General features: G+C 35.6%; 3 protein-coding genes, 1 long non-coding RNA gene and 1 pseudogene across 6 annotated transcripts; 2 read left to right on the top strand and 3 right to left on the bottom strand.

Annotated features, from left to right (window-relative positions):
• Nucleotides 1-531: 531 nt before the first annotated feature.
• LOC143579926 (zinc finger protein ZAT10 pseudogene) lies at nucleotides 532-1,665 on the bottom strand (annotated as a pseudogene).
• Nucleotides 1,666-2,785: 1,120 nt separating this feature from the next.
• Nucleotides 2,786-5,720, bottom strand: LOC143579925 (uncharacterized). Of its 2 annotated transcripts, none has more exons than XR_013143554.1 (4): nucleotides 5,615-5,720; nucleotides 5,113-5,178; nucleotides 4,545-4,972; nucleotides 2,786-2,870 (listed from the first exon to the last, which is right to left on the bottom strand). It is a non-coding gene; the product is annotated as an uncharacterized LOC143579925 (long non-coding RNA). The 2 variants fall into 2 exon arrangements; XR_013143553.1 differs by lacking the exon at nucleotides 5,615-5,720 and adding an exon at nucleotides 5,267-5,608.
• An 8,388-nt stretch (nucleotides 5,721-14,108) lies between these two features.
• LOC143579924 (ATP-dependent Clp protease proteolytic subunit-related protein 1, chloroplastic-like) lies at nucleotides 14,109-17,536 on the top strand. Its single transcript, XM_077063101.1, has 8 exons — nucleotides 14,109-14,415; nucleotides 15,843-15,958; nucleotides 16,038-16,241; nucleotides 16,379-16,483; nucleotides 16,583-16,645; nucleotides 16,751-16,862; nucleotides 16,957-17,201; nucleotides 17,277-17,536. The coding sequence occupies exons 1-8, from the start codon at nucleotides 14,181-14,183 to the stop codon at nucleotides 17,358-17,360; spliced, it is 1,164 nt and encodes a 387-aa protein (XP_076919216.1). The 5' UTR covers nucleotides 14,109-14,180; the 3' UTR covers nucleotides 17,361-17,536.
• A 1,489-nt stretch (nucleotides 17,537-19,025) lies between these two features.
• Nucleotides 19,026-22,162, top strand: LOC143579923 (uncharacterized). 2 transcript variants are annotated; one of them, XM_077063100.1, is made up of 9 exons: nucleotides 19,026-19,192; nucleotides 20,325-20,405; nucleotides 20,504-20,618; nucleotides 20,719-20,813; nucleotides 20,916-20,987; nucleotides 21,112-21,291; nucleotides 21,367-21,479; nucleotides 21,568-21,738; nucleotides 21,857-22,162. In XM_077063100.1, the coding sequence occupies exons 1-9, from the start codon at nucleotides 19,169-19,171 to the stop codon at nucleotides 21,942-21,944; spliced, it is 939 nt and encodes a 312-aa protein (XP_076919215.1). In that variant the 5' UTR covers nucleotides 19,026-19,168; the 3' UTR covers nucleotides 21,945-22,162. The 2 variants fall into 2 exon arrangements, with proteins under 2 accessions (XP_076919215.1, XP_076919214.1); XM_077063099.1 differs by having other exon boundaries at nucleotides 21,367-21,475; nucleotides 21,564-21,738; nucleotides 21,857-22,161.
• Nucleotides 22,163-22,626: 464 nt separating this feature from the next.
• On the bottom strand, nucleotides 22,627-25,878 carry LOC143579911 (uncharacterized). The gene is made up of 6 exons (XM_077063085.1): nucleotides 25,636-25,878; nucleotides 23,843-24,233; nucleotides 23,630-23,759; nucleotides 23,372-23,541; nucleotides 23,009-23,300; nucleotides 22,627-22,932 (listed from the first exon to the last, which is right to left on the bottom strand). Exons 1-6 carry the CDS (start codon nucleotides 25,876-25,878, stop codon nucleotides 22,755-22,757), a joined length of 1,404 nt encoding a protein of 467 aa, XP_076919200.1. The 3' UTR covers nucleotides 22,627-22,754.
• Between the last annotated feature and the right edge of the window lie 1,526 nt (nucleotides 25,879-27,404).

Below are 27,404 nucleotides of genomic sequence, written 5' to 3'. Positions count from 1 at the left end.
TATTATTAGAAGTTTAAAACCATTTATATTACAAATTTAAAAAAAATCATTATTATTTAAGACTAATTTTTTGTGGTTTAATATTTCACTCGCACAAGATTAAAGATATGATCCCACCTCCTCAGTCCACTTACCGGTGCTAACTAGATTAAATATATGATCCCACCTCTTGAGTACATTTATCATTTATCCGTATTAACTAGTTGACGATCCCACCTCCTAAGTCCATTTATCATATATCCATATTAACTAGTCATTTATCCGTATTAACTAGTTGACGCTCTATAAGGCTTCTTCTCCTCTTGACACCCCCTAAATAATTATGTAATTGTTTGATGGACCCTAGCTCACTTGATCTATGTAACTTAGAATAAACCAATTTGTAAGGTGTTTTAGAAACCAATTTGTAAGGTGTTTTAGATGTGAATATGATAGTCGATGGTTCAATCTTAACATTATAGTATAATATTTAACTATTTAAAAAATAATAAATAAATAGAACCATTTACTTTTAAGGAAATATTAAAAAAAAATACCTTTTGTTAATGACTATCCGTTAGGAAAGAATAGAAAATAAAAATAAAATCTCATCTCATTAAATAACGAATCAAATCAATGGTATAATACTAGCAACATGATCAAGAGTCAAGACACTTAATTCCTATGTACATCCCATCCATTCTCTATATAATTTTTCTATAAAAAAATTACAATAAAATAATATAAAAAAAACAAATGAATTTTATCTTAGTAAATCATGTATTAATCCAACATAGTAGACAAACGAGGTTTCTTCATCGGAAGTGGACTTTCAACTTCTTGTTCATTAACCATAAGTTGACTTTTCTTCTCACAGTCAACGCTCAATCCCAATCCCATAACTTGAAACTCGGGGAAAGCGGGCAGGTTCAAGTCAAAATCACGTAGTTGACTTGAACCTGCCCCATCGGAGGTCGTGACACCACTACCAGAATTATTACCATCATAGTGGCGTCTTTTATGACCTCCGAGTGCCTGTCCAGTGGGAAAGCACCTGTGGCAAATAGAGCACTCGTGAACTTTCCCACTAGGCTTCAAGCCAGACATACTGGCTGGTGTGGCGGTTGTGGACACGTACTGGTCGTCCGGAATGTTTTTTCGGTGACTAGCTTTATGTCCACCTAGTGCTTGATAAGATGGGAATCCCTTGTTGCACACGCTACACTTGTGCGCCACCAAAGAACTGCGTTGAGGCGGTGAGTCGACGACTGCTGAGGGGTTGCCACGTGCGAGTAGCATTAAGCAAAAAGCTAAGTACTCTTCCTCGGACTCCATACGTGGTCGTTTAGAACGTTTGCCTTTGTTGAAAGAGTATTGATCTTGAACATGATTATTATTATTATTATTATTATTATTATCTATGTAGATGTGAGCTTCAAGTGTAGCCATGATGTGATGTGATGTGATGTGATGATATGTGTTGGTTTGTAGTGAGAGTGAAGAGTAAAAGGTAAGGTGTATATATAAGGGTGTAGCGGTGGGAGGTTAATCTTAGTTGGATGGAATATTGGTGAAGGTATTATTATTATTATTTAGAAAAGTTATAATAATAATAATAATAATAATATTAATAAATGGAAATGAGAGGAGAGGGGTGGGTACACGTTGAGTAGTTGGGTGGTGAAGTCGGTCAAGAGTGGGATTGGAGTAGGGCTAGAAGGATATGATATATAGATAGGATTGATAACACCCATACCCTAATAACATTATAATCATCAATGAATAATTCTATCTTTTACCTTTTTAACATTAACTAGTACTTAGAGCATCCAAAAAAACAAACACCAACAAACCGTCACATCAGCGCCACATCATATTTCAAACTTTTCTAGAAAAACACACAATTTCTTCCACAACAACAAACCTTCACAAACTAACACATCATCAGCTACCACTTTATATTTAATCAAATAAAAATACTTTAATAATATACTAAACTTTTATATTTAATCATTTAAACATATTTTATAGTATATTAATTTTTTTAACCAAATACAAACACACTTTTAAAATATTATAACATATTAATGCTTATATCACCATCATCATCATCAAGAAACGTGCAGCCCACATTACGTCCTACATTTTCAGATCTGAAAAATTCCGTCGACATCTCGCCAGAAAATCGATTGATTCAAACCTGTCGCCTGAGAACATAAATCGATCTACCCATAAATCAAATCCTAACGGAGACGAGCGGATCTAATTGTCTTTCGATTCACTATTGATGAAGTTGGATGGAAGAAGATGCAAGTTTGTATGCGAGAGGGGGGCCCACGCTCCATGTCTGTTGCAGGTTTGCAGATTCGGACCTGCAAAACTCCTCGATGTTCCACAACGGTGGCGTCCGGCTCCCTCCACATCCGTCGGCTGCCACATCAGATCGGACCTCGGGGCACGTAGCCCGTTGTGGATGCTCTTAGGGTTGCGGCGGGGGGGCGTAAAGCTGGAAAAAAAAGAAATAGAATTTTAATGGTACTTTTTAGGCTATCTACTTGTAGCAATAAGTCTGATGTTGCTAATTATACTTTTTAGGCTATCAATAATTGTCTCGTCTAAAACTTGTACACAAACTCAAAAATGGACTAAACTTTGCAAAACACCTTGCTTCTAGCACCATAAGGCTCTAGTTAACGGTTCAAATCTTTTGAGGTTATCAATAACTGTCTCGTCTAAAACTTGTATACAAACTCAAAAATGGACTAAAACTTTGCAAAACACCTTGCTTCTAGCGCCATAAGGCTCTAGTTAACGGTCCAAATTAGGCAACTTAATACAATATAAAGTTTACATCGGTTCCAAAATACAAACATAAACGTTCGTTCATGCTACTAAGGGGGTGTTTGTTTTTTCTTCAAACATCTTCAAGGGAGCTTATGTCTGCAGGCGCGCAGACGTCACCCTTGAAGACTGTTTGTTTTTTTTTTTTAAACAGATCTGAACACATCTTATTCCCTCTTCAAAAATAAGACACGGATCTCTTTCTTATAACATCTTCACGGAACCCTACTCCCTCTTCTCCTCCGACCAGGTACGCACACTTTATATTCAGCGGGATTATTTCATCTTCTCTCTCACTCTCGATCTTCTCCGATTCTCTCCTTCCCTCCGACGAACACCACAGCGTCTGGAGTTTCTCCCTCTTTCCCTCCACCAAACAACACCACCGTTGCTTAATTCCAACGTCAACCACCGCAGCTGCTTTATTCCGACGACAACCTCGGGAGATGTTTCGTCACCAAACTACAAGTAAGTCCCATATTTGGAGGTTTTAGCCAATACATGTTAATTTAGGCATAATAGATGTTAATATTTCGGATTTTAGGTTTATTACCTGTTAATTTTGTGGTTTTTAGGTATAATACTTGTTAATTTTTTGGTTTTTAGGTTCTGTACATGTTAATTTTGTGGTTTTTAGGTTTAATACATGTTAAGTTTTTGGGTTTTAGGTTCTGTACATGTTAATTATGTCGATTTTAGGTTTATACCTGTTAATTTTGTGGCTTTTAGGTATAATACATGTTAATTTTTTGGTTTTTAGGTTTTGTACATGTTAATTATGTGGTTATTATGTGTAATACATGTTAATTTTGTGGATTGTTGGTACAATACATGTTAATTTGTAATTTTAGTCTAAACCGAACCCGAATTCGAGCCCAGATTTTGTGTTTGTGTGTATATGATGTATGTTGTATTGTTTAATAAACGAGCCTATGTACAGTTTGTGTATATATAATAATAATAGTCTAAGTGAGCCGAACCTGAGCAACGGTTGGTTCTGCTCGAGGCCCACTCGTTTAGCTAATATCTGAATCCGAACTGGAATTCTGTTGTCATTTTAGTCCCTACATATTGCATTTTGAACGGGAAATCAGTGATGAGGTAATGAATCTAGGTGTTTTGTTGTCATAATTTACTCGAACTTACAATTATATTAATTAGATATGGGAAGTAAAAAAAGGCAGTAAGCATTCCTTAGCTGTTGCAAGATAGAAGTGGGAGATGTAGAAGTTGCAGCAGCAGGTTGTGGTTAAACGAGCCGAGCTCGAGCCTGCTCGAGCTCGGTCTCGGCTTATTCCTCTTGTTCAAAAAGGCTTATCACTGTAAGTTCTTTTATATAGTTTTTAACATTTACTTGATGATGTAAGTAATATGAAAATTTTATATTGTTTAATGTGATTCAATTACAGATACAAACAACGGTTTATTGCATAATTACCTCCTTCCCGTCGTGCTTCTGCTGACTTCACAAGACCTGTGTTTACAGCCACAGGGTTTTACTTATGTGCAAAAAAGCATAAGGTATGACAACTTTGTAATTAGAAATATAAATGACTTCTATCTTGTGAGATAAGTTTGACAGTTATGCAGACAGTATCAGCTTATAAAAACAAACAGTCTTATATTTTCAGCTTGCAGATCTTCAGACCACATCTTCAGTTGCAGACATGAAAACAGATGAAATCAGCTTGCTGACAGTTTATGTCTGCAAAAACAAACAGCACCTAAGACTCATACAGAAGGTTACAAAAATTTTAAAAGATAAAACAACAAAAACAAATTGTGCTAAAATTACAATAAAACCTCCTCGATTTTGTCCATGTCCAAGATGTCTCGACTTCACCATTCGTGACGTCCCAAATCTCTAGAACTGTTGTCTTAAAATGCACATATTTCACACCATCAAATTGCTAATAAAAATGGGTTTTACTAACTGAAAAGGATGATGAAGCAAGAAAGCGTCTAACGTTTTCTTCAAAAGATCGCTTTCTTAAAGACACCACTATGGAACCATTTAAGTAAAACATAATAACTTTACCTTTCCGATCAAAATAATCCAAAGATCATCATCTGCTAACAGCTCTCCCTCAGGCTGCACAACTGGCAGTACCTTCTGGCATTCAGGAATTAAGAGACCCCAAAAGTGAATACCCTGAATAATTAAAACAAAAGGGTAACTTTCAATACAAACTCACCAACTTGTTTTCTTGTATAATATATGGATATAAATCTGGCCAATCAATATGCATAAAACACGTAAAGATTACAGTGATAGGTGGAAAGAATATATACCTCATATGGATCAAGTTAAGATGTTTCCCATAGCAGCCCCGACATTCCTCTCATCGCATCAAATACCTTTAGAAATTTAAAGAGAAAAGGATTACAGACTAAGGAATGAAAATGGTTTACTAAACAGATGCAAATAATCACATATCAAACTTACATTTTTAAGTTGTAAATCCAACTATATGTGTAGAATGCAGAATAACATATTAGTAAAGAATAATCCTAAAATTACGTCTCATGTTTTTGCACAAACTACTTTCATGGTTTAACCAATCCTTAGATTCAAATTGGTATGCTCAGATGGATTATGAGCCCATGGTTTACATAGGGCTGAATCATAACTTAAGGCTCAGACATATTCATGGCTGCAATTGTGGTTGCTTGTTTTCAAGCACCACAGTCACCACGCCAAGAGTCTGTCATCATCATCATCGCCCAAAAATTAACCCAAAAGGAGTGGCACAATCGTCAAAGCATTTCATCAAACACCTTATGTGCACCGTACCTAGGCTAAAAAAAACCATGACATCCTTTCAAAAACCCAAATGGACAGACGTGCATTTCGTCGAACACCTCATGTGCACCGCGTGTAGATCGCTAGACACCGCATGTTGATATTCCATGTGCTATTACAAACACAAATAAAAAGATCAAAAAAAGCCACACACATGCCAAGGAAACTGTCATGGTGGCCACATAAAGGTCACAAATGGAAAAGATATAACAATACAGCCAAACACAAAACACAACAATCAGCCTCATACAATACCAAATCAGACATCACAAACAGTGACTTATAACTTTATAAAGCATCATGAATTAAACATTTCATAGTTAGATCTAACCACATCAGTTCTAGGTTTTCACGGCCACCACCGCCACTTAGGGTTAGCTCGAAGACGAAGTTACGGTGGTTGAATGGTGGAGTGAGATCGGGAGAGAATTGAAGTTGGTGGAGATGATGCGGGTCTGTGAATTGTGGGTGGAGCCATGGAGGAAGACAAAGAGGAGAGAACAAACACGTGTAAAGTTTTTAGAAGCAAATGAATAATGCTGTATGTATGTATACCAAGCACTTGGTATCAACAGAGAAGCATTAGTATGTATGAATACTACAGCATAATGTACAACCTCTAAAGCAACTTTCTTGTTAAGAAAGTTGCAAATTAATATATATATATATAATTAGTTGCTTGATAGGACTTTAATATCATATTAAAAACTTATGAGGTTGTTTGTATGTTGGTAATTACGGACTCTAAGTCACAAGTCAGTGAACTTGAGTGATTAATATTGACTACGGGTCATAGCTGATTGTATTTACTAATTGTTTATAGTGATAATTGGTAATGTTTAGCTACCAAATTATAATAATCTATATAACCTAGTTGGGGTTCATTATTAGTCAAACCAAGTTAAAGTTTGAGAGATGTAATAAGTTCTTTTAGTAATATTTTATGATTAATATAAACTCATTTAGGTCGTGTTTGGTTATCGATCGGGACTTGATTGTGTAACTTAACGCAACTTGAGGGTTACCAATTAAAAGTTGTGGGCTTAATTGTATAATTAGTAGAACTTATAAGGGTTAACATTTAAAAGTTCTGAGGTGTAACTAAATGAAAGTTGCTGTGTACCATATATAAATATAGGTAGTGACACGGATTCCAAAACTGTAAAATTAATACTAAGAACATTTGCAATACTAAACATCCACAAACTGTCATATCTGTTCCACGTCATATTTTAAACTTATTTTAAAAACTTTTATTTTTATTTCACAACAACAAACCTCTACAAACTCATCAAATTTAGTAAATGTGTGTATGTAAGAGTGATCTCATGCCACGTACCCGTCTTTAGTTCGTATAGACAAACTTGAGCCACAGCTGGGCTCACAAACTTGCTTCACGTAGCTTGTACGGTTTTTGAGAGGCAAAACGTGTTGCGGGTGCTTTAAGTATAATTTAATCTCTATTTTAAATAGAAACAAATAGTCACTTATATGAATAGAGGCTTAATTGAGCCGCTTGGCTTTAAAGACTTCTTGTGATAATCTAATATTTTAAAGTGTACGTTTAAGACCATTTTTAATACCGGTTAATTACCACTAGTAATAATGTAATATACACCTTGATAGTGTAGGTGAAAATTTTCGAAGTACCGTATAAAGAAACGTGACATTCATGTATACAAAAGTGTCAACCAATCACTATCACTTTGTTAGTTTGTTTGTCGAACATGGAAATCGCATGAAAGGTGTTTATATTGTGTTTGTTTATCTTTGTTATATATAAATCGTCACGTTTCAAAGTAGTTATGCGAGTTCGGCTATGTTTATATACAACGTACTATTGTGTATCATATTTTACATATACAAGTCAAACACATAAAATAACACATGTATACAACTCAGACTAAACGGTATAGCATTTCTTTTTGTATTACACTTATAACCATATGAGAAAGAAAATATTGTATATTTTATACAAACGTACATCTTCTATTAATTATAACTCGCTTATAGAACCTATTTCCCCAATTCATAAACCGGCTTAAATGCATGAAATGCACCAAACATTACCACGTATAATCTTTTCATTAACGTGTTATTATGATCATCTTTTAAAAACGAATTAATTCATTAGCGACAAGTATGTGATACATTGAATTAATTAGTAGTGTTTAATCTTTAGTTAAAGTGGAATATGTACTTCTATCTGGTATTGTTCATATTCAGTAAAGTATAGCACACTAAAAATAACTTTTTATTTCTTTTATTAAAGAATGTTTATCTTGAGTGACGTCAATTTCGTAATTATTTTATTCAAAAATCAAGCTTAAAAGGTACATGTCATGTAATGTTTTTTATAAAACCTTATTAGTGCGGTTGGTCTTCTGATTCAATGATATAAGAGTAATAGTTAAGACTTGAAATTTTAAGATTTCATGTTCGAAACCTGATAATGAGTTTTATCTTTAATGATATTCGGTTGACATTTCTTTTTAAAAGGACCGACTCGGATATTAAGAGATTTACAAACGTTGTTATAAAAATATTATTATTTTCTTTTAGTAATGTCTTTGATAACTACACATGTATTTATTTTCTTTTCATTTTAGTAAGAGAAATTCATTACTCAACCACATGTGTTCCTTGAGGTCGAGTGTTATCCAAATACATGACCCAACCTCGTTGGCCACCCCCACGGCCCACCTGATTCTGCCCCATATCTTGTATCTCCATTTATTCGTTTCATTAGAACATCGTGATTCAAATGGTGTATTTGGGGTTAAGGTTTGCGATTAAAAGTTGTATGTTGGCCAGAAAATAGAGGTGAAACGGGGAAATGATGGTGGGTGTTTCAAGTGCCAAGTGAGAGTTACATAAAGCAGATTTAAGGGGAGTTGGGTTTGGCTACTGCTAATATCCGTGAAGTCAGTTAATCCTAATCACGGTGAGTGGGAGAGCTTGCTTGATGGTCAGCCGGAGGTGAAGGGTTCATATGATAATTTTGGGGGAAAAGATAACCACAAGAGTACATAACCATGATCAATTTTGACTTCTATGTGATTTTGAAGATCAATAATTTTGGGGAAAAGGTATGGGAAAAAGGGTTTATAATTGGGGAGAGAGAAAATAAGAAAAGAAAAATATAATAGTAAAATTACCCAAATATCCTTCATTTAAATAATAAAATTACATAAATACCTCTGACTTAACGGATGAAAGTTAACAGAGTTAAAAAAAAGTACTAGAAATGCAAGACTTTGGAAACTGAGGTAGCTATTTGCATAAAATAAAGAATAAGTACTAAAGTTGCGTAGTTGTTCAAACCACATGTACTAAAATGACGCTTAACTTATTTATATAAATACTAATTCAGATCTAAATTTTGTTTTCTATTTAAAATTCATTTATTTAAGAAAAATTGGTTTTAAATAATCCATGTGACCATCACTGTCATCACCGTGGAGCCACCAGACGCGGGGCAGAACCATAACCGCTTTTCCACCTCTTTCTCTCTCTTAAAATATGCAATTAATCATATTTTAGAATCGACGTCACCGGAAAATTGAGTTGCAGGTTTCTGTCATAGATCTGAGATCTAAATTAGGTTTTGTAGATCCGGAGAGCTTCGATTACTTGCAGTATTTATGTGAAATGCGAACGTATAGGCTTCAATGTTCTTGAATACTTCTACATCTTTTCCGATGAATCAGTAGCATACTCGCTTTGGGTTTAAGAAACTAAACCTGGTGTAAGAGTAATACAATTTTTGGGCTTGGTTTAATGAATAAACTCAATATGCTTTATAGTGAAGGTGGTGATAGTGGCTTGCCAGACTGCCGGAGATGAGGTTGTGGCAGAAGGGGGTGACGAGAGGCCGGGACTGTTAATTTTTTGCAACAGGAGGTTGGGTTAAATAAATTTTTAATGTATGATATAATATTTATATATAATATAAAAAGTCAAATGACACGTAAGCTGCCATATAATCAATTTTTGACAGCTATGCGTGCCACATAAGCATAAGACTAACGGAGTTATATTCTGTTAGTCGCGGACCGTTGGAAACAAATACATTTTTAGTTGGGACCGTCACCGGCCAAGTGTTAAGTTGAGACTGTTATTTGCCAATGAGGCATAGTTGAGATTATTTAAAACCAATTTTCCTTTATTTAAAGTAAAAGTTAATTTTTCTTAAATATGAAGTATACTAGGAAGGCATGTCTTGAGTTTGATCTGCGGACTTATTTGATATATAAGTCAATCTTAATTCTTAAGCATCGTTCTTACTTTGCTAAATATTTAATCAATCAACAGATGTTGAAAACAACTCTTATGTATGTTTTAGTTGTATATATACAGACAACTTGTATCAATATATTGTTTAGTGATAAAATAAGCTGTACTTAACTAATAACAATCAATCATTTAGATTATAACTTGGATTTTCTTCAATAAATTTAGTTACAAGTGGCTTATTAATAATGTTAGTTGTGAATTTTTTATTGATTGTTTTTATATTGTTTGAGTTGTTTAGCTTCACGGTTTCGTTGAATTGTTTGAAATAAATATATAATACACGTTCATGTGTTCTATAAACATACAAATGTTGTCTAAAATTTCTACTGATGAAACATAGATATTACATCAATATAGCAGGTAGGCGGGCAACAAGCTGCGCCGCCACCCCTTTCTGAATTGCAAACCCTAACCTGCTAAAGACATACCCCTGCCCCTTTGGAGTCGACACATTGCTATGCACAACCTGTTGGACCCTGGTTAGAAAACGGACAGCTTCCGGTGCCAAGGAGCCAAATGTATCAAAAGCCAGAGGGACAAAAACATGTTGGTTCTCTTCGCAGGCTTTAGCATGTTTCTCCACCTTCTTCGTTTCAGCCCTTTTTATTGCTTGCCCAGCTACAAACCCATTATCCCTCAAACCAGCTAAGGGAGATACCCCTGTGAGGTCAACACAAGCGTGTTTTCCCCCGGCCCAACCAAAGACGAGCAAATCTGCCGGTCGTAGAGTGGATCTCCCTTCCGTGGGGTCTGTAAGGAAGTTTACGGGGGCTTCCTTTTTAGCTGATATCCCAGCTCGCCTTAAGATGTCCCAAAGAACGTCCCGCACCCAATCATGTCGGTATTTGAACCCAGGCATCTCCTTGCAATGAACCGCATGCTCTCCGAATTTATCCAGGCAGGCCTTACGGCAGATCGGACATGTTTCGTCATCGGGGTACATTGGGACCATCAAACGGTACTTAAGAATGGCCCTATACTCAACCGCAGACATGCTTTGGCCCAAGCCATCAATCGGGATAACGGTCAGAAAATCTTGGGCATGAGGACCTTGTAAGCATTCAAAAACCGCCTTCTGTCGGGGGGACAATCCAAAAACTTCTCCCAGGCTCTGAGCGATTTTTCCAAAAAGGGCATTCGCCAAAGTTTTTTGAGGCTTTGGTGGGGCGGTGTCCATATTAGAGAAACCGCCAATGTCAAAGTCTGGGAGAGCGCCATTTAGGCGTTCCAGGGCCTGCACGTAGTCTGGGTCCAGGTCGACAACTCCGCTATTCCTTAAGATGTGATTCTGTAGCTTCCAAGACTGAGCCCTCGACGCTACAAAAGCGTAAACCCCGACATCATGAGCCGAAAGAAGGCCTAAACCCCCTAAGCGCATCGGTAAAGATGCAAGTCGCCACTGAAGATCACCAAAGAACGGGCCTCCACATACAACTATGTCTTCGATGGCTTCTCGTAGCCCCTTATCAAAACAGGATACCGCATCATCCATCATATGGGGGTGGCATGTTCGTAACCCAAAAAGCAACTTAGCAACCCCCATGCAAGACCTAAGCAGGAGGAGTTCGCTCTGGGGATCCCTAAGGCAAGGTAAGAGTTTCATAAGATCAACCGCACGAGATGCTCTCCGCCTCGCCAACTCCTTAATAAAGTAGGGATCTCGACTAACAGCCCCTCCAAGGAGCTTTACCCCTCTCTCTGGTCTACCAATCCCACTAGGGAAGAGCCCATCTTTGACTTTCACCCCGTTACACGTTGGCCAAAAAACCTCGGTTTTCTTAATATTAAGTTGCAGCCCCAACGATGGCCCTTCCGAGTTGATAATGTCTAGGGCTTTAGCGACTTCGTTGGCACCACCAATAATAGTCCCATCATCCAAGTACCAAGCATGAAATGGGAGGTTACAGTCATTTTGTACCCGGAGAACAAGAGGGTGTAATGCTAAGGCAAAGAGGAGGGGCCCAAGGGGGTCTCTCTGCTGAACCCCAGTAGTAGCCCCTATACAGTTATCATCAACGTACAACCTAGCCGGCTGCACATAAAGGAACTGGACCCATAGATAGATAGACGGGCAATGATGATGAACCTCTCGGAGAAGGGCTGTGCGGTCGACCATATTGAAGGCGTTGGAGAAGTCCACGGTAAGCATAGCTAAAGAGCCGTCCGCGTGAAAGGAGTTAAGAAACCGGTTCGCGCTGTGAAGCACCGCCTCTGCCCCATTAGGGGTCCCCACCCCAAACTGAAAGTCCCCTAAATACTGAGCCATTTCCTTCCCAACCATCTTCATAGCCACTTTAGAAACCAACCTACGCCAGATAGCCCCCACAGCAATGGGCCGAATTCCATTATCCGGCTTTAATAAAGGGGTAAGGGGGGCCGAAGCAATAAACTCAGCGAGCACCTTGGGGCACAGACCCCCAAGCCATAAGTTGACGACTTCAGTGATGGCTGAGAGCAGACCCATGGAAGTCACTGATCCCTCACCACTAAGAGCGTCCAACAAGTGTTGCGCCCGCAACCCGTCTCTCCCGCATGAGGTCCCTTTAGGAAATGAAACACACTCTTTATATTTTTAGATTGTGTGTAATGATTTAACTTAAAAATAAAAACTTCACGTCACGTAAATATTTGAGCTCTTACTAACCTTTTTACTAAAAAAACGCATAATGGTTTAATTGAAAAATCAATTATTATTTAACCTTTTATTTTATATATAAATGTGAGTGAGATAGTTTGATTACTAATTAGTTGAAAAAATTGCACCGAACAATTTAAAAAACTTCAAAAACCGAAGTTTTATTTTTTAGTCTGATTTTAATCAAAACCGCATCAAACCATGCCACATACACCCCTATTACTTAATACTCACTATATAATATAATTTGACAAGAGGCAACACATAATTGTCTCCAAAATCTTGTGGCACATTTTAAATCATTAAAAAGGTAGCTCTACATACTGAATGGAACTTGCAAGAATGTACATAGCCACGTCATACACTCAATGGGCCATTTTCCTAGATGATGGCCCACCATTTTCTACACTTTGCAGTTGAACCGGACCACATATTGGACCGGGTTTTAATACATTTTCCCTTCAAAATCTAATTAATAATTTACTACTAGGTCAAGTTTCATTTTTGTTTATTCTAAACTTCATATTTTTTTAACTTTAAAAATCCACACAAAAGATAAAAAAGTTTCATATTATATTCATACTAGTTGTATAAATATAAGTTCACATCATATTTTATGACGACATCCGGTTTTGAAGACAGTTCAACCTTACTAATTAATGAATTGATAAAGCATCAAAACAATAACTGGTTTGTTTGGAAAACATCGTTAAATATTAGAGTCCGTCTAGACTGGACTTATTTTTTATATCAAAACTCTTAACTGTTTGTACTTTGTTATAGTGCATAGTGCAATATTAAAACATGTTTAGAATTCGTATAAATTTAAAGTGTGTCTTAGCTCTCCAAATTAAAAAAGAACTGAAACTTGTTTGAAACAATTACTAATATTGAATATAAAGGTGCATAAACCGGTTCCAAATTCTAAATCAGTTCACGTTGGCTAACAAAAAGCCAAAACTTGTTTGGTTTTCACCGGGTGGGTTCGTGCTAAGCGGGTTAGATTATAAACCGGTTCCACACCATGGTTCAATCGGGTCGAAACCAGTTTCTACTGCACTAGATCCAAACCAGTCAAGCCCTTTTGATTCACTTTCACATCTAAGAGCATTCTCAACCCATTCCTCATCCTTATCTCTATATTTACACTAAAAACAATACATTTCAATCTTCTGTTTAATTAAATAATATTTTTTATACCTTTATCATTACAGTTTTCTCTCTCCTCTACTCACAACCAATCCAACAAATATTAAAAAATAAATAGGGGCAAACAATGTTCCCCAAATGTTTACCCAAATTTATAAAAAAATCACTACATTTATCTCTCCATCCTATAATTTATACTCACAATCTCACCCTTTAATTTACAAACTCCTCACACATGATTGTAAAGGATGAGATGAGAATGCTAATTGAGTCAATGGGCAAATGGGTCTTAAGAGGCTCCAATATAGGCTAAAGCCCAATTCTTATCCATTACAGCATTAACGCCGTTAGCACTTAACGGATTGTAAACCAGAATGCTTATCATCACACAAATTAACTTGATCAAATCAAATCAAATCAAATCAAATCAAATAAATTGAAACTGAAACCCTAGGTTGCAGGTAGTAATCTAATCTAATGGCGACGTCAATTTCGATACTCCGTTCACCTATATCATCACCTCCCACCGTCGATTCCACGAATCTATGCTTCAAATCTTCTATTGTTCACAATAATTTGTATGTTTCTTCGTTGAGGAAAGATGTTAGGGTTAGCAGACGGTGTTATAGGTCTCAGGTCACTGCGGCGGCTTCGGATAAGTATTTGGATTACATACCGAAACAGTTCAGAGAAGAAAACCTAAAAGACGGATGTCAGTATTATTATTATTATTATTATTATTATTATTATTATTATTATTATTATTATTCATGTTTCGTTTTCAATTGATTGTGTATGATTATTATGTGTAGCTTGCAGTCATTGTTTACAGAAAACTGATTTGAAACTAGGGCTGTTAACGAGTCGAGCTTGAGCTCGAAATTAATTGAACCAGCTCAGCTAGGCTCGAGCTTGTTTTTGATGTTAAACGAGCCTAAGATTGAGCCAACGAGCCGTGCCAAGCTTGGGACGAGATTGGCTTGGTTACAAAAATGAGCCAAATCAGTTCAGTTAGTTTCAAATCAAGTTTTTTTAGCTTTTTTTATTCTAGCGTTTATCGAGTGAGCCACAATCCCGAGCTTCGAGCAGCGAGCTTTTTGAATTTACTTATGAAGTAGCTACTACAGTTATACCTCTTAGAATATTAAGTTAACTGTTGCAGTTACCTACTTTGAAATTAGAAATGATTTAAACTAGGGGTGCACAAATAAGATCGGATTACAAAAAAGCTCGAAAGGAGTTATCGATCCCGAGCTTGAGCCTTGTATGGGAAGCTCGCTAGAGTCTTATCAACTATCAAGCCTTGTGTAGTTTTAAGTTTGACCTCTTTTGAACTTCTATGTATTCATTTCTTACTACATGAGCTCGAGCGGAGCCTAGGCTTATTTAAGGTTTTTTTCAAAATGTATAAAAATAACTAAATATTTAGGGTTTAGTTCGAGCTCTTGTAAGTCAAACTAGCCGAGCCCGAGGCTAGTCGAGCTCAGGCTCGGCTCGGCTTGGCCCATTAACACTCCTAGTTGGATTAATCGACTATTATCTTAGAAAACCACAATTGAAGAACGTAATATGAGAATAGAAGCTTAATTTCCACTTCATAAACACTTATTTCGGCAATTAACAAGCTCAGTTTTTTAGTGATGGACAATTTCAAAAAAGCTCGAAAGGAGCTGAGCTTTTTCGAGCTCAAGGAGATATCGAGCTCGAGCTTAGCCTCGTTGAGTCTTAGCAAGCCTTGTATATTTTTAAGTGTTACATCTTTTGGACTTCTATGTATTAATTTTACATTGCACAGTCGAGTTCGAGCTGAGGTTTGGCTTGTTTAAGGTACTACACGAGCTCAAGCTGAGCTTAGGCTTGTTTAAGGTTATTTTCAACATATATAATAAGAAGTTAAAAATGTGTATAATTTAATAAATAATAGATGAGCCGAGCCCGAGCTTGAAAATAGACTGGCTAGTCGAGCTCAAGCTTTATAAAAATAGCTCGAAACGTCCTGAGCTTGAGCTATACACCCCTAATTGAAATAATTGTCTCCAACTTTGGTAAACCACAACTAAGGAAGATAATATGATAACAGAAGCTTTATTTCCATGTAACAAACACTTCATTCAGCAATTAACCGGCTCACTTTTTCAGTGATGGACAATTACAAGAATGTTCCTCAATATCTGTACGGTCTTAGTCCTAGACAAATGGACATGTTCATGACAGAAGATAATCCAGTAAGGCGGCAAGCAGAAAGCGTTACAGAGGTCTCTTTATTATGCAGTTTCATTTTTTAATTGAACCAACGCCTATTGTATTTTGCTTAAATGTATTTCTTTTTAACAGGAAACGATCTCATCATCTCATAATTACTTAAATCATGGAGGAATGTGGAGTTTATCTGGAATGCATGATAAGGGTCCCGCAAAATACAGTATGAGTATAAGCATGTATCGTGGTGGAGGCAGAGGAGCTGGAAGACCTAGAAGTGCTCCACCTGATTTGCCATCATTGCTTTTAGATGCAAGAATTTGCTACCTAGGAATGCCAGTAAGACAGTTATTTTATTTATTAATTTTAAGTGGAAAGTGTAGAAAATCCAGCAGTGACTGAGCTTCTTGTTGCTCAGTTTTTAATTTGTTAATTTTATTTAACTATCATAATCTTTTCAATTTTGTATCTTCTAGATTGTTCCAGCAGTGACCGAGCTTCTTGTTGCTCAATTTATGTATTTGGATTATGACAATCCATCGAAGCCTATATACTTATACATAAATTCATCTGGAACACAGGTGATTGTTTGTATTCCCCCCTTTCTATTTACGCTTTTAAAACATTAGAATTTGTTTTTCGATCTTGATGATGTGATTTTTCAATAAAATATTGCTTAGAATGAAAAAATGGAGACAGTTGGATCTGAAACAGAGGCATATGCAATTGCTGACATCATGGCTGTAAGCATTATTATTACATTTTTGTTGTATGTAATAATCAGAAGTTGGGTGCTTGTTAACTAAAATATGCAATTATCATTGTTTTGATACTTAATCCGCCTAAAGTATTGCAAGTCGGAGGTGTATACAGTCAACTGTGGAATGGCATTTGGTCAAGCAGCTATGCTGTTGTCCCTTGGAACTAAAGGATATCGTGCTTTACAGCCAAATTCATCCAGTGCGTCTTCATTTCTTTTAAAAAAAAGTTATTTTTGGGCATTAATCAGTATATATTAGTATTTTACTGATGTGTGTTTTGATTTGAATTGCAGCAAAGTTGTATCTACCTAAAGTGAGCCGATCAAGCGGGGCTGCTATAGACATGTGGATTAAGGCCAAGGAGCTGGACTCAAACACAGATTATTACTTGGAGCTTCTAGAGAAAGGAATTGGGAAACCAAAAGATGAAATTAATAAAGATATCATGCGACCTAAGTACTTTCAAGCCCAGGAAGCTATTGATTATGGCATTGCTGACAAAATAATCAGCTCTAGAGATAACGCCTTTGATAAACGAGTATTTTTTTTTTCATCTTTTGCCTTCGTTTAGTAAGTCTTTAGCAACTGATTGTGATTAATTTTTCTTTTTTAGAATTATGAGGAGATTCTTGCACAAACGAAAGCTGCAAGGAGAGCAGGTGGTGGCGCACAGTCAGCTCCGTCTGGATTTAGGTGAAACTGTGGTGGTACCTGATTTGTATGATATTGTTATGCTTTTACTCTTTTAGTTGGGATAAACTGGTATTGTTTGTTGTATACGGTCGGTCATACATGGAAGAATTTTGACTTTCTGTAGTTGTAACGTGGCCAATTTGATGATGTGAAAAGTAGTATGTGCTTTTGGACCATAAACACATGGGCACTTAATCTGTAAAACTAAAACCAGATGCAGGCGACAAATGTTGATGTGCATTGTCTGCAATCGACAAATGTTGCAGGTGGCAAAAGACTTGTTTAAGTCATCTTTTAATGAGTTACTGAAAGAAACAATGCTGCTTTTATTTATCATCTATTTTATTGATCAAAAGAGGTCTATTATTAAAGATAATAGCGTTTCTCGTGTTCCATATCATCCGCAAAGTGGCTGCCAATACCGCATGAACTATCTCGTCCTCTCTTCTTGTACACTCGTGCTTGCTCGGTGACTCCATTAGCCCATTGTGATGTAATAAGTTAATAACCATTTTTGTACTTTTGCAATTTGCACAATTTAACATTACGTGTTCTGTGTTGAATCAGTTCATACAATGAGTGTTAGATTAGTTGCATACAGAATTGTTTACTTCAATACTAGTATAAAAATAATTAAACTTGATTACAAAAATATATAATATATTTTATTAATAATATATACAACTATACAAGAAGTATATACTACACACCAGGTACAAATGTCTGGATTTTTCTCTCTTATTTTGGGGTGTTTGGGATTGTTTATTGCAGATGAGATAAGTTGATAAGTTACAAAATTATGACTTATAACTTATTCTAACAATAGCTTGGTTTAGTGACAAATGTGTATGCCTTACAACCAAATGATTGTGAGTAGGACTGTAAGCGAACCGGACGTTCGTTCGACAAGAAGTTTGTTTGTGTTTGTTAGTTTAATAAACGAACCGGACATGGACAAAAAAATTTCGTTCAGTAAGCTTAATGGACGAACACGGACAAAGGCCATGTCTGTTCAATAGTGTTCGTGAACGTCCGGTAAAGTCCGTTCGATTACGTCCGGTTAGGTTTGTGTATGTCCGTCCGTCGTTAATGATAGTATTAGTGTTCGTTGTCCATTAGTGTCCATTAATGCTCATATGTTCTTTTGTCCATTAATGTTCATGTGTTTGTTTGTTCATTAGAGTCTATCAATGTCTGTTTGTCTACTAGTGTCCATTAACGTCCATTTACAATACCAACGGACACACACAGACAAACTCAATTTCTTAACGAATGAACACGATCATGAATTTTCGTTCGGTAGAGTTTTCGTGAACCGTCCATTTATCTGTCAAAAGCTTAACAGACGGACAGTGACAGAGTTTCATCCGGTTTGTGTACACACCTAGTTGTGAGCACTGGTCTCATTTAATACGTAAGGTTAAATAAATGTAAAAAAAGTAAAATAAGGAATGCCAACATAAGTGATCCATGTAGACAGCCATTTAATCGGGTCGGACCCGAATGTAATGGTCGAAATAATAAGTTACATTATACGATTATTATTATTATTATTATTATTATTATTATTATTATTATTTTCCTCCGTGTGAGAAACAAATACAATACACACACCTCTCTTCCTCTGGTATTAACGTTACCTTACATACATATACATACATCTCAATATCATGAAATCAAATCCAAATCAAATCATCTGCTGCTAATTGATCGTTTACAGATCGGATCTTCAGTTATCTCAACCTTAAACCCTAATTAATTAATTAATTTATGCTTCAATTTTAGCTTAAACGTCTTACACTTCGCATCGCCATGGTCGTCTGCAAGTGCCGAAAGGTATACTAATTCATTATTATGTACATACATACATTACGCTAGCTAGGCTTAATAATTTTAGCCATTTGAATTCACAGCTGCTTTTAGATCAAACCTAGCTTACCTATCACAATTGCTCTCAATTTTACATCTTAGATCCAAATTTGTAAACATGTATGCATGTCTTCCACTAGAAACAGTGTTGTAGGACTCGATTAATATTCATTGTATCTTTTTCTAAATTAGTTGGATTGTAATATTTATATGTATCTTTTTCTAAATTATACACACACACACATGATGGTGGGCTGAAAGGTATTCTAATTTTCTATTAAGTTATATGCATTTGAATTCGGCTGCTTTTAGATCAAACCGAATTTGTATCACCATTGCTATGAATTTGAGATCTTATATCCAAACTTGCGTAGATGTCTGTATTTTAGAAGAGTGTGTTATTTATCCTTGCAAAAATTGTTTAATCCACTATAAGCAGTGTTATAGGAATCTGCTGGGCGCTAGTCGGGCAGTGGGGTACCGACTAGCGACTAATCGGACTGGAAGTTTATATGTAAGTTTTCAAAATTACATATACATACATACATATATGTACTTGAAAACTTGTGAAAAGCAATTTTAAGCACTAGTTTTTGTTTTTTAATTTTTTTTATATGATGTTAATCTTTGCCAAAAATAAGAAGAAATAAAAGAATGTATGTAGTTCGCGAAAAAATATTTACTTCCACAATTGCCATATATTTTTTTTTAATTTCTTTTTGGTGTTTGAAATATAAATAACGTATAAAAAGAATGGGAAAAATGAAAGTTAAAAATCAGTGTTAAAAAGTGGCTTTCACGAGTTTTCAAGTTAAAGGTGGCGTTCGTTTTCTATAAACTACATATAAAAGCTCACATAGTATAGTTCAAACGTAAATAGTGAAACGCATACATAACAAATAGATGAGAAAACCAGGTCCAATTGCCTTAATAAAAGGTCCGATTTGGGCTGAAACAATTTTTACAACACTGACTAATCAGCGCCTTGAAACATTTTTTACAACACTGACTAAAACTTGTTGATTAGAGATTGTCATGAAGAAAATTGTCTGTTATTATTATGAATAAGTACTAACCAAAGTGGAGGTGTTACCCACAGGCAACTAAATTGTACTGCTTTGTACACAAAGCCCCTGTTTGTGGAGAATGCATATGTTTTCCAGAGCACCAAATCTGTGTGGTACGTTTGTGATATATCACTGTATAGTGATCGCTTGTATCTGTCATACTCATGGATTTCATGCCAGTTGTTTGAAACTATTGTATTGATTTTTATAGGTTTGTACATACTCAGACTGGGTGATTGATGGAGAGTATGACTGGCCTCCAAAGTGTTGCAAATGTCAAGCTGTGCTTGAAGAAAACAGTCAAACGACAAGACTGGGTTGCTTGCGTATGCTATCCCACACTTAGAAACATGCATCATTTGTTTTTAGTTCTAAAAGTATACTGTTGATTTATCTACTTTGTATTAATTTTTTGTATGTTTTCAGATGCCATACATACAAGTTGCTTGGTTTCACATATTAAAAGTTATCCTCCTCACACTGCGCCTGCTGGATATGTTTGTCCAATATGTTCAACTTCGGTAAGGTCTAATTGTATGCTATGCAGTGTATAACCTGTTTATTGGGATTGTTTTTATAAAATAATGATTTGTTCTTACTAAATGTTTGATCTTTCTTTACAGATATGGCCTCCTAAGAGTATTAAAGATTCTGGGTCTCGTTTACATTCACAGTTGAAGGAAGCAATTGTTCAGGTAATCCAGTTTCGAAGTTTCATATGTGTTTCCTTGTTTAAAGTTTGCTGAATTGTTGAACTAGATCCGTATTATTGTCGAAAATGCTGTTTGGCTTATGTTGTTGTATGATAATGTTACGCAGACTGGAATTGAGAAGAATGTGTTTGGAAACAATCCGGTTTCAATGGCAGCAAGGCCCGAGCCTTCTTCAGTAACGAAAGATGATGCAGGAAATGGTTCTACTAAACCTTTAAGCATAGATATTGTTGAAATAGACGCGCCTAATTCAGCAAATCATTTAAGAAGCCCACCTTCCGGTGTCGTAAGTTCTTTTTTCTTTCTAGTCTTTATTTTACTTGCATTAGTCGTCTTTCTGACATTTGAGAATGAAATGCAGCCTGGTGCTATGACAAGAAAGAGTGCACAACAAGTTGAAAGGCAAAATTCCGAGGTTTCGTATTATGCAGATGATGAAGATGCTAATCGCAAGAAGTACTCTAGGAGAGGTGAGTAAATAAACAGGAAAATAAACATTATCACAGTGAGTAGATAAATGGATTAAAAATGATTGATTTATGCAATTTTGATTGGCAGGAAGTTTTCGCAATCAGTTTTTGAGGAGATTGGTACCATTCTGGTCAAGTGCATTGCCGACTTTACCCGTTACCGCACCACCTAGAAAAGATGCAAACACAGATGACACCCATAGGCCCCACCATAGACCTTCAAGGATGGATCCAAGGAAAATACTTCTTGTCATAGCAATTATGTAAGATTTTCCTTATTCTCATTATTTTTTTTGTTTTATTTTCTGAACATATAATGAATATATATATATATATATATATATATATATATATATATATATATGGATTGGTTGGATGCAGGGCGTGTTTAGCAACGATGGGTATTCTGTATTACAGAATTGCACAACGCGGTTTTGGGGAAGAAGTGGTTCAAGAAGTGGAGCAGTGATCAATTATAGTTGATTTGGATTGCAGATTATGTTTACTTTTGGACATCCCTCCTTTGTTTAAATTGATATGGTTTGCGGTTATAATTGTTTTTGTTACTTTATTACACCCGACCTTCTCCAAAATATTTCTGATGTTGCATATGATAACCAGCATAGATTTATCTTTTTCGGTTTTTGCACTTAAAAGGGTAAAATGAACACATGTTTGTTTCATTCATGGTCGTTCAGGTCGTTCATTTAATTAATAAACGAATATGAAAAAAAAAGTTTGTTTATTGATTGAACAATGAACACGTGTCTTGTTCCTTCATTTACGTTAACGTAAGTTTGTTCATTTGACCTGCTCGGCTGCTTCAATTGTTGGCTTGGGTTTTCGTATTCACTCACTTAGCTTATGGCAGTAATGTGTGTTATGCATGTTCTTGCACTGCAAATAGTAATTGATTTATGTTTGTAATATAACGAATTAAGCAAATGGTCGTTGGTCTTATGTTTATAATATACCGAATTACATATACACGAACAAATATGCTATATATGAAAGTTCTGTCGACCTTGTAACGTTTATACTATTAGGCAAGATTTTTTAAGATCCCAACAATCAAGATTTTTGCTTCGACAATTAGAGTGTCGTTGGACAAGAAGCCTTTTTTGTCGTCATGAAGATCACTTAACAACATAAAGCACGGAAATCCCCACCCGTCAGTCGTCTTGCAGAACCAGTGATCGGCTTCTGCAAAATCATATCATGCATGTTTTAACACAACCATTAAGAGATCCAAATATGCATATATATCATTTCTACAAACTTAAGCACCTTCACTTTCGTGGCCACCGACATTCTGGTTTTTTACCCGAATCCTGAACTTTGCATACACTTTCCAGTCGTCCGACTGTGAACTAGAACCAACATCATGCGGTCTTAGAAAGATCGAAAGATTTGTGTTTTTTCCTGTTTTGAATCCCTTAGGATACAACGATAATTTCCTGCATTATACGTATCATTATTCGATTTTGCCAGACACTATACTTGTTGAAAAACTTATGAAACAAATTAACATACCATTTCACTTTTCCAACTTTGAAATCTTCTGAATACAACGGTTCGTCTTTCAAGATCGAAAACTTAGAAATCGTCCAAACGTGAGTATTCATGGTCGTAGGAGGCTTCATCATCGACAAACATTGATCTTTTTGTGTATATTTCGGAACAACAAAAACCTCGGCGCCAAACTCACATGAATCCCCAAAAAGGTAACCATTTTCAGGCTCCTTAAACGACTCCAATGATATAAGTTTGCGAAAGCCCCATCTGGTTTTCTTCTCGTGTAACCTTGTACGTTTTCCGTCACCACCTAGTACATAAACACATTACAAAAACCGTGACTCGTGGAAGGTTGTAAAAGAGTAATGTTGAATGTTGTACCTTGAATGGTTAGATAGTTATGCCGTATATGATCGTAAATCAAGATCTTGAAGTAGACGTGAACCTCCCATTCTTTTTCGAGGTTTTTAGTGTCGCATATGACTAGATAAACAGATATGTGATCGTTAACGAATTCTTTCGCACTTCCATTCGGATACACTTCTAGTTTCCTTAAAAGTTAATAAACTTTTTATTTTTCTGTAATTATATATACATAAAAGTTCATCACATTTATTGCAAGGGTTATGTTAAACGTACCATTTAAAACCGCTAGCTTCAAAAACGTCAGATTCGTATTTTTCTATCCCGGCTTCACACAAAAGGGAGAATGACTCAATCTTCAACTTGTAATGTGCCGGTTCGTTATTTCCACTAGATATCGATACACCTACGATTAAACGTTTATTAGCGACTGCAAACTGTTAAAAATGCGCAATTAACATAACCAAAATAAATTAAAATCTTAATTACTTCTTGAAAGTGCCATTGTTTCATGAGCTTCCATATCTTTCTTCCTACATATTTGATTCCTATACAATTTTTCAACAAGATCAACAAACGCTTTATCAACATTCACGGCTCGCAACGCAGACGTCTCAACAAAACACAAAGATTCTTTCTCAGCAAACGATTTCCCAACCTCGGTTGAAACCATAACCGAATGCCGAGCATCTGACTTATTCCCAACCAACATCACAACCATGTTTGGGTCCGCGTGGTTTTTCAAATCGGCTAACCATTTCTGTGTGCTTACAAAAGTAATGTGTCTGGTAACATCGTACACGAGGAGTGCACCCGTTGCACCATGGTAGTAGGCATCCGTGATGGCTCGAAGTAGAATAACAAAAGTAGATATACGTAACTAGTTATATTTACTATATAATCGATAAAAGATCACTAATGCCACGTGTCGCATCTATATCTGTTATAATAGAAAAATATAAGTTATACTAATAAAACACATTTACTTTAATTTGGCTCTTATTTTGATAAACTTTGAAATCAAATCTTATTTTGTTTTCAATCAATATCTTTTTTGAACGACCAACAAAAAAAACTTTTATTAACCACCAAACGCTGTAGCAAGATACTAACCAACGAGGTACAATTCACTCGACGATATTTACATGACAAAACAAACTAAAGAACCTTACACATTAAAACCCCGCCACTTCTCCACATTGTTAAAAATTATTCTTATTTCCATGCCATGTTTAATGCAAATCAAAGTTCAATCAAATAGTAAATGAACGACAATTTAAATTATTAATAGTATATAACTAGTTTTCCTACCCGGCACGTTGCACCGGGAAGCTAGCCAAACCTCAGCGTTGAAACACAGACGTTGGTAAAACCCGAGTGTTACGACGATGAGTCGACATTAATAGATCAATATCGGCTGCATTCGTTACGATATCGACATCATTGGTAAAATTTGAGCGTTAAAACCCAAAAACTAATTCGGCAAATTAACATATAAGAAAACAAAATATTTAAGACGATGTTTATTTGGTTGGCAAACCCGATCGGTGGTAAAACACAATCGTTGTGGTCCCGAGCATTAAGTCGGTAACTTGACACGAATTCGGTTGTTTTTTATTATGTACATTATGGTACCGGAACTCAAAAACGAAAAAATATAAAAACTAAGGTGGACCAGCGACCAATTTAATTTATTTATTTATTCATTTTTTTTGGGGGGGGGGGGGGGTGTCGGCAAACTTGAGCATTGGTAAAACCCGAGTGTTGTCGATCATGGGCTATAAATAAGGTCGCGAGTTTGCGCGAACTCGGTCGGTTTTTTGCAGGTCTGTTATGATACCGAAACTAAAAAAAATGACTTTTGATAAGTTTCCATTACGTTTATTATGATAACTGAACTAATAAACAAAATTCATTGAACAATACGGTGCCGCCAAGTGCGGCACCAAATTTCTTGTTTATATATAGTATAATATAATGTATCTCAACATAAGGTTTGTAATCAGTTTTATATATAATTTACTATAAAACGGTTACAATAAAGTGGCAGGCAAACGGGCAACAACCCTATAATGTATTTTCAAAACCCAATTATATATTAATTTTTACATATTTTTGACTTGTTTTTGTTAAAATCATTAATATATGTAGTACATTTTTTCACTTATAGGATATAACTAAGATTTAATATGTTGATATATTTCGTCTCGTGTAGCACATGAATTCTAAGCTAGTTATCAATACATAAAAGTACAATACACGGGTTTTAAGTTCTAACTAACCTTTGTGTGACCCGAAGTGTCCCAAATTTGAACCGTGACAGGCTTGCTATCGATGGTGAGAGTCTTGGTGATGAACTCAACTCCAATGGTGGAGTTGAACTCGAGGGTGAACTTGTTGTGACAAAATCGTGAGAGTAAGTTGGTTTTGCCGACGCAAGAGTCCCCGATCATAATGATTTTGAAGAAATGATCAGCATGGTTGTCGTCGTCGTCGTCGTTGTCTTCTCGACGACTTGTGCTCATGGTTGATTTGAAATGAATTAAGTTTGGTTTTGGGATGCTTGATTAGGTGATAATGAAATGAACACATGATTGGTTTCTTGGTTTGCATAGAAACAAAGGTAAGGACATGATGAAAAACAAAATACATAGAATGGAACGATAGATGATATAATTAATAGTAAACATATAATAGTTTACGTTAATCAATAGTTTCAATAGGTGTTTTAATATTTAAAAAACTTATAAAGTTCTTCAACTTTGATATTTCAATTATCAAAGAGATTAAAATTATAAATGTATTTATAAATTATGATAACAGTTACAATTTAGTGTGTATGTATTGTTATAAGTTTTCAAAACATACCCGTTAAAATTGAGGGTACGAAACAAGTATTGGTAAACTCAGTCATATGATTGTAAAACAACATTTTATGCCCGGCTTTTAATACATATAAGGTATTTATTGTAAAATTTTGTGACAGGTGTCATGCGTATCCATGATTAGTGAGGATACTGTTATTTTGTTTTTTAAATATTTATTTTGGCATTTGCTAAGTACTTATATTTCTTTATGTTATAAGTTTTATATTTTTAACGACCACCATAAAATTAAATATGATAAATTAAATACATTTTTAAAAATCATCATAAACTGTTTAATTATATATATTTAAATTTCATATGATAATATAAATCTCAAAACACAATTTCATACTTCGTAGCTTACATATCCATATGTATTAAGGTCAAAATCTTTTAACCAATTTATTTGAATTGGGTAACTTGGTTATGAGTTATTAAATCGTTTGCAACTCGTCCGCGTGTTTTTATGTTTAGATCAACGGGTTACGCAAGTCATTGTCAATTTGTTATACAGTTTTAAGGATGTCCACTATACGTGTTATAGGTTATAGTTGATGTCTTTTACACAAATAAAAAATATGAATCATAATTGGTTTCTAAAGTCAACCAATCAATACACGACTCATCGATCTATCCCTCAAGCTACGGATCCTAACCCCATCCTTATTGTTATCATACTCGATTGTTATAAACCCCGTTGATATCATATACATTTGGAACTCCTAACGTCTTTGAAACATCGATTCGTTTGGCTGTCCATTCATTTGTATTATGATCTATGATTATTCGGCCTTGTTATATTAAATTAGACTTGCTTTGCATGCGATAGAAATTTATTGAATGATACTAATCATTACATGTTCCAGTATTAAAATATGATTGCGTATTTGCTTTGATGTTGTGAGAGCGTGCTTGAGATATGTCGTTGCAGTACCATTTATATAATTAGCTCTAGCTTGAAAAACAACTCATAAACCAAGCTTAAAGTATTAAAATAAGCTTTAATTGAGCCAAGCTCGAGCTGAAACTAGTGTTGTTCAATAAGCTCGTGACTCGCTCAATAAAAGCTCGAATAAAAACTAGCTAAACAATTTGATTTAAAGTTTTTTTATTTAAAAGAACCTGAGCTAATTTGGTTCATTTTTTATATCCGAGCCAAAATCATCCTAAGCTCAGCTCGTTGA

Source organism: Bidens hawaiensis, unplaced genomic scaffold (assembly GCF_021521415.1).
Source record: "Bidens hawaiensis isolate Kalapana, Puna unplaced genomic scaffold, B.hawaiensis_p1.1 tig00030168_1, whole genome shotgun sequence".
Lineage (NCBI taxonomy): Eukaryota > Viridiplantae > Streptophyta > Magnoliopsida > Asterales > Asteraceae > Bidens > Bidens hawaiensis.
The sequence above is the reverse complement of the archived record's forward strand: the minus strand, read 5'-3'. Positions and strand labels throughout refer to the sequence as shown.

What these genes read in the sequence shown, in the direction of transcription:
- LOC143579924 (XM_077063101.1), top strand. Translation starts at nt 14,181, where the DNA reads ATGGCGACGTCAATTTCGATACTCCGTTCACCTATATCATCACCTCCC. An exon ending in AAGCAGAAAGCGTTACAGAG is followed by an intron (nt 15,959 to 16,037) that starts GTCTCTTTATTA and finishes TCTTTTTAACAG; the next exon opens with GAAACGATCTCATCATCTCA. An exon ending in ATAACGCCTTTGATAAACGA is followed by an intron (nt 17,202 to 17,276) that starts GTATTTTTTTTT and finishes TTTCTTTTTTAG; the next exon opens with AATTATGAGGAGATTCTTGC.
- LOC143579923 (XM_077063100.1), top strand. Translation starts at nt 19,169, where the DNA reads ATGGTCGTCTGCAAGTGCCGAAAG. An exon ending in TGAAGGAAGCAATTGTTCAG is followed by an intron (nt 20,988 to 21,111) that starts GTAATCCAGTTT and finishes AATGTTACGCAG; the next exon opens with ACTGGAATTGAGAAGAATGT. An exon ending in CTTCTTGTCATAGCAATTAT is followed by an intron (nt 21,739 to 21,856) that starts GTAAGATTTTCC and finishes GGTTGGATGCAG; the next exon opens with GGCGTGTTTAGCAACGATGG.
- LOC143579911 (XM_077063085.1), bottom strand. Translation starts at nt 25,878, where the DNA reads ATGAGCACAAGTCGTCGAGAAGACAACGACGACGACGACGACAACCAT. An exon ending in ACACTTCGGGTCACACAAAG is followed by an intron (nt 24,234 to 25,635) that starts GTTAGTTAGAAC and finishes AAATATAACTAG; the next exon opens with TTACGTATATCTACTTTTGT. An exon ending in TAACTATCTAACCATTCAAG is followed by an intron (nt 23,301 to 23,371) that starts GTACAACATTCA and finishes TTTATGTACTAG; the next exon opens with GTGGTGACGGAAAACGTACA.